Genomic DNA, 6,419 nt, shown 5'->3' with positions numbered 1-6,419 from the left:
ATTTAACATTGAATATTATTTATGATTTTAACTTTATACACAAGTGCCGAAATACTACAATTAAGTTTTAAGATGTTTGAAAAAACCTGTGTGAACAAAAAAACACCTCAGTTAGTAAGGCAAGAATACTAAATCCTAATCATAAATACAATAACAGTAACTTTTACAATATGAAAGTTCTGATTTTAAATGATTACAGCATTTCAAACCATAGTATCAAGTCATCATCTGGTAAGAATTACATTCAAAAAGTAATAATTAAAATCAGAACTTGCCTACTGTAAAAGTTGCTGTTATTGTATTTTTGAATTAATTATTCTGTTTAGTAGATTCCTCACTAAACATTAAATACTAGTCAATTTATGCTACAAACCTCTATCACTGTATCTTCTTCATATGTTTGGAGTTTAATGATAAATGAAAAAGATCAAATATGAGTCATAACTAAAGTTCTAGAATTTATATTACACTGTTTTTTTATGACTGATAAATACTGTTATTTTTGCCAAGTTTTCAACTGAATATTTTGTTCAGTTATTTTATAAAACTAAAGCTGTTTTTATTAATGTGCTCGGGCCCAACATGGCCAGGTGGTTGGGGCACTCGACTCGCAATCTGTGGGTCGCGGGTTCGAAGCCCTGTCCCAACAAACATGCTTGCCCTTTCAACCGTGGGGGTATTATAATGTGATGGTCAGTCCCACTATTCATTGGTAAAAGAGTAGCCCAAGAGTTGGTGGTGGGTGGTGATGACTAAGCTGCCTTCCCTCTAGTCTTTCACTGCTAAATTAGGGATGGCTAGCACAAGTAGCCCTTGTGTAGCTTTATGTGAAATTCAAACCAAACCTTATTAATGTGCTCTCAACCACATTTGATTATAAGTATTAATACTTTGTTTTGTAATGAATGGTAATATGGGAAAAATAAAACTTTAATAAAATAATTTGAAATATCATTTACAAGGAGATGGGCTTATATTTAATAAAAGTTTTAAGTTATACAAGGACAGGATGAAAAACTAAAAGTAAAAATTATATTTTATAAAGATGTTTTAAATATATGTGACACTTCATAGAAAACTGCAAGGGGAATAGAAGAATTGTTCACTGAAAACATATGGCTTAATAACTATATAACCACTTATGGAATAGCTATTTATAAGTAATAAAATTTAGTTTAAAAGTGAAAATAGTATTATTAGTGGGTTCATCTTGAAAAATGGTTAATATGATTTTCAAAATGTAATGTTTAATTATTATAACCAATCATACTTAAAAAGGCTTTCCATTCATTTTACTAAATGTTTCTTTCCTAGATAAATGACTGTATGATGAAAATATTTGTTATTCGTATAAAACCATGAAGAAAAACTCAACTTGTTTTGTAACACAAACTAAATCATTCGGTAACCATATCTCTCATGCATTTTGTTCTATCTCTTCGCTATAGCTGGTTCAAACTTAACTCTGTACGAGGTGTTTTGGAAAATGAGAAACTTCACTGAAAGATTATTTTAAGATATATAGTTTAGTCTGCATAACAAGTACTTATTTCAAAGATGCTTTCAATAAAGTCCACTACATGTCTTATGAATCATGGGTCTTGGGCAAAGTATACCATACAATTTTATGGACTGAATTTATTAGTGATAATAAAAATGAAGGAAATAAAAAATGAGAAATATATATATTTCTTTAAAAAATGGTTTATTACTATTCTTTTATTATACACTTCATATGTTATTACTATTATTATACTCGTAATGTGCAGAGGGCCCCTGATGGCAATGGGCCCTGGGCAACTGCCCCTTTTGCCCATTGTTCAAAATGGCCATGCTTATGATCCTTAAGAAACTTTCAATTTCATTAACTAAATCCCTAATGTTTTGCTATTTCACTACCTATACATTTATATACAGGGTAACCAGGAATTATGTTAACGAATGTATTTATTGTATTTCACAGAAAGAAGCCTTGAACCTGTCACAATAGCTAGAATTCCACTAGCCAAACAGTAGCACGTTACAGCATATATAGTCCACAATATTACATATCTAGTTTTAAAAATACTTTGTTGATGCTTCTCAACCAAATGCATGGGGTCAGTCTAGTGGACTAACATCATACTAGAGAAGGAATGTTGACTATTATTCCTAATTTACTAATTGTATCTTTATGAAATGTGACAAGTTTTTAGCAAAATGTACAACTCTGTTGTACTCAAACAGTCAGATGTGTTCCAAAAGAATTTGCACTTACTGTATGTCTGTGAAATGACAACATCAATCTGACTCAAAATATAGCAAGTCAAAGTGCAAGGTGTTCATGTGAAGAATAAAAATACTTTTATCCATCATACGGTTTGCACATTGCATTTGCATAGCCTCCATGAAGTTTGCATATTACAATGCTTAACCTCAAGAACCTCCAAAAATGCATATTTACACTTTTCAGTATTCCTGTACATTGTATCTGGTATTCACTCTCCTCTATCATGAACTATCACAGTATTATGTTCAATACTGAGCTCTTATCTTTAAGAAGAACATTTAGTTGCTGGAAAGGGCTCAAAAAAGGGCTAACAGAATGATTCTTTGGAGGGCTGTTATTATAGTTTCATACAAGGACAAGTTAAGGTCTTTAAAATTATTTTCTCTTGAAAAAAGAAAGGTTACTTGTGTTTAATGGTAAGTGTGAGCTGTATTTTGAAGACAATAGGATAATACACCATAAGTTTAAAATTTAGGAAACACAGACTAGAGTCCAGTTATGACGGTTTCATTTTTGTCATAAGGTTGGCTTTGGGAAATACTGCCATTGGCAGTAGTGAGACCAGCACGAAAACAGACAACTAGTGCTCTACCCTTCTCATATTAAAAATATACATATTACTTTCATAATGCAAAAAATTTCAAGAAAGTAAAAACAAATAAAACATTTTGAGATAAACAGTTTGTGTACTTACTTAACATCATCACACATAACAATCAACAAAAACGAAATAATATGCTTGTAAATTTTTATTTAATTTCACAAATGCATCTATTAAGAACCAAATTCATTCTAACACAAACTGTATTCTCAAAACTTCCAAATCTGAACAATACTATGATTACTATCAGCCTATCACTACAATACAACTCATATGATGTCAGGGCAGTTAGGTTTTACATGAAGAACCAGTTTTAAGTTGTGAGAGGAAATAATGAAGTATTAAAAATAATAAATTATATTTTATAAAGTTGTTTTAAGTGTGTGCAAGACTCCATAGAAAACTGATTAAAACGGAGAACTGAACAGCATCTTCCTTATGTGTTTATGTAGTATCGACATTAGTTAATAACTACTAACACAAAACTTGCAAATAATTAAATCTGATTTCATTTACACATTATGAATAAAGTTTCCACAATATTGGCTATCGGCTTCTTGCAAGTTTTAATATAATAGCTATGTGCACTGAAATATTTGTTTGTTGAAATTCACACAAAGCTACTCTAGGGCTATCTGCGCTGGCAGTTCCTAATTTTGCCGTGACAGACTAGAACTAGAAGGAAAGCAGTTAGTGAACACCATTAGCCACCAATTCTTTTGGACTGACCCCCACACTACGATTACCCCACAGCCGAAAGTGCGAACATGACCAGAGAAACTGAATGGCATCGTCATCACGGAATTATTACATATCACCCACGTTGGTTTATGGCTACTAACAGTAATATCCAACTCACAAAAACTGATTAGTCACAGAATACAATTGAAATAACTCTTCTAATTCTACACTTACGATTTTTATAAATCTATATTAATAATAATACCTATGCGTATTGAAGTTTGAACTGAACGTCATCTGCCTTATGGGTTTATTATTTATATAATCTTCACGTTGGTTTATAATATATAATTTACAGACAACTCGCAAATAATTAAATTAAAATTGCAATACAATAGGAATAAGGCATTTCTTTTTCTTTTACTTTGGCAATTATCGAGTTTTAGTATAACAATAACATCTACATGCACTGAATTTGAAATTAGCGATTTAAGCGTTAATAAAGGTGTACGTGTTAACTGGCATTTTTTGGAATTATTACGTTACAACTACCAACTAATTGTTATTTCTTCATTTTTTATGTTAACTTGTAAGCCTACTTCTTTTGTTTCAAATTCAATTACACATAATCACAGAACGTGATGTACAAGACGAGTTTAACTTTTAAGAATATCACTATCAACCTAACATCTATAGTGAAGTACAACAAAACACCACTACAACCAGAATCGAACAAAAACAACAACAATTGATTATATAGTAACAACAACTGAAATCCAAAATAAAACCTTCAAACAATAGGAATACAAGTTGTATCACTTACAAAGAAAGACAGTAAGTAAATCCGTGCCTGCAAAATATAACGGATAACAGTAATAGTACTAAGTCATCTGTTTAAAAAGTACCTGTGCATTACTAAATTACGGTCTTAAGCTACCTGCTGTCCCTTCCGAGCCTTTTCAACATTGGATCTTGCTTTTTGTATGACATATTACAATTTTCTTTTTCGCTCATCCTCCGTTTGAGTTCGATGATGTTGGATATTTCGTCAGTCGGTCCCAAGGAAGGAAGAACTCTTGTCCTAGATAGAGTTTGTCTAGCCTGTAACCTATAGAGTCATGAATAGAAAATATTCAGGTAAATGATTGCATGTCCAAAGTCCGATGGTTTTTCTCAGTGTAGGCAAATATCATTCTACTTATATGTGTATTTACTATTTCAGAAATATTGTTACGCCTCTGTGTTCGTTTGTTAATTTTCCGTAAAAATTCTTTCCGAAGAAACTTTAGCGATACAAGTCCTTTCTTAAATATACTACTTTATTCTTTCTCAATACAACTTTGCAATACACTTAATTTCCACAGTTACGCTATAATTCACAACGAACGATTCACGCGCTTGACTCAATTGTCCTTCTCTGTCTCTGTCTGCAATTCAATTCCATTGTTGCCGTCACTTCTTGGCGGTCGTATATACAAGAATACCGCACATCTAGTAAACACTCGAGCATTAAAGAACCTTCGAGAATATCATGACGTGTTACTAGAGTCACGTGACTTCCGCTGTCGTAACAATATTAAACTGAGAATGATATGAAGTGGTCAAGATGTGTTTAGTTCCCGTAGCTTTACAAATTCCATCCAATAAATGAGACATGATTTGGGGTTTATTATCGGTTATAAGTCTTTGGAATTCCATATCTACACAGGTATTGATTAATTATTTCTTCACGATCACTTTAATAGTTATTTGTTTGAGAGGAAACAATTCGACCCATTTACTTAAATAATCTGTTACAACGAACAAATAACTATTCTTGGTAGTAGATTTAGGATAAGGTTCCATAATATTTTCTCCCATTATCTTACTAGGTTCCAAAAGTCTGGTGCTTTGCATAAACCCTGCTGGTAATTTCTGATCCAATTTGGTGGTTTAAGAGACGTGCCATGAGAGCGCATAATTTTTAATGTCCTGTCTCACACCAGGCCAGAACCACGTCTGGATACTTTGTCTATGTTTTTTCTAACACTTAGATAACCAGCCACAAGATGATCATGCAAGCCTATTAATAACTCCAATCTTAATGTTTTGGGAATAAATGGTCTGAATTCACCATTCCTAGCAACCATTTTTTGTGTAATAAAGAACATTTTCATTCAAGACATAGTATTTGGATTTATTATAGTTTCTGTAATTATAGTACAATCATCTGACAACTGTCCAGTTTCAAGTAAGAGTAAATATGCTCATAATCATGATCTTTATCTTCTTCAGTAGCCAAATGTTCTCGAGTGCTAAAGTTGACAATGGCAAAACGATTAGGTGATGGCTTACAGACATCCAAACTTCTGGGAGATCAGTAGAATGTCTAGATAGGGCATTAGGTAACTCTTTTTCTTTTCTGTAAGGTATTTCAAATATTCACCCTGCAACTATAATGATCAGTGCATCAGTCTACTAGTTATCTTCTGAGCTTTTTGTAATCATTTCAAGGCAGCATTAGCAGTTATTAAATTATTCTCCTTCTAGGTATATTTTAAGCTTTTATACAGCCCAGACTATGGCTAGACATTCTAGCTCTGTAATGGCATAGTTTCTTTTTTCGAAGTTCAATTCAACCAGCATATGGTATGACACCCTTCTAACGCAGAACTGTTCCCAATCCAACCTTTGAGGCATCTATGTGAAAAAAAATACTGTTAACTTTTTTTTTTGAAGTTGCAAGACAGGGGATTTATATAAAGTTTGCTTTGTTTTCTGGAATGTGTTTCAACACTTAAGTTCCATTTCCACCTGATATGCTTCCCTCGCAACAGTTATGGCAAAGTTTGAAACAAACTGATTATAGCAGGCACAATACACAAAAAA

The 6,419-nt window shown here is 32.4% G+C and overlaps 1 protein-coding gene across 7 annotated transcripts in view; it reads right to left on the bottom strand.

Moving 5' to 3' along the window:
• LOC106464850 overlaps positions 1 to 4,650 on the bottom strand; it is a 35,077-nt gene extending 30,427 nt beyond the window's left edge. Inside the window, exon 1 of one of the 7 annotated variants that reach the window (XR_002611844.1) lies at positions 4,457 to 4,650. Coding sequence is in view for 1 of the 7 variants with exons in the window: in XM_013925007.2 (XP_013780461.2) it covers positions 2,964 to 2,973 (10 nt within the window). In the remaining 6 variants the exon portion in view is untranslated. Of the gene's footprint in view, positions 1 to 373; positions 505 to 2,257; positions 2,911 to 2,963; positions 3,756 to 3,816; positions 4,309 to 4,374 lie in introns of those variants that run through there. The other 6 variants (XR_002611840.1, XR_002611841.1, XR_001291168.2 and 3 more) reach the window with 6 other exon arrangements.
• Positions 4,651 to 6,419: the final 1,769 nt, after the last annotated feature.

The sequence above is a fragment of the Limulus polyphemus genome, unplaced genomic scaffold, assembly GCF_000517525.1.
Source record: "Limulus polyphemus unplaced genomic scaffold, Limulus_polyphemus-2.1.2 Scaffold1759, whole genome shotgun sequence".
In the NCBI taxonomy this organism is placed as follows: Eukaryota; Metazoa; Arthropoda; class Merostomata; order Xiphosura; family Limulidae; genus Limulus; species Limulus polyphemus.
The sequence above is the reverse complement of the archived record's forward strand: the minus strand, read 5'-3'. Positions and strand labels throughout refer to the sequence as shown.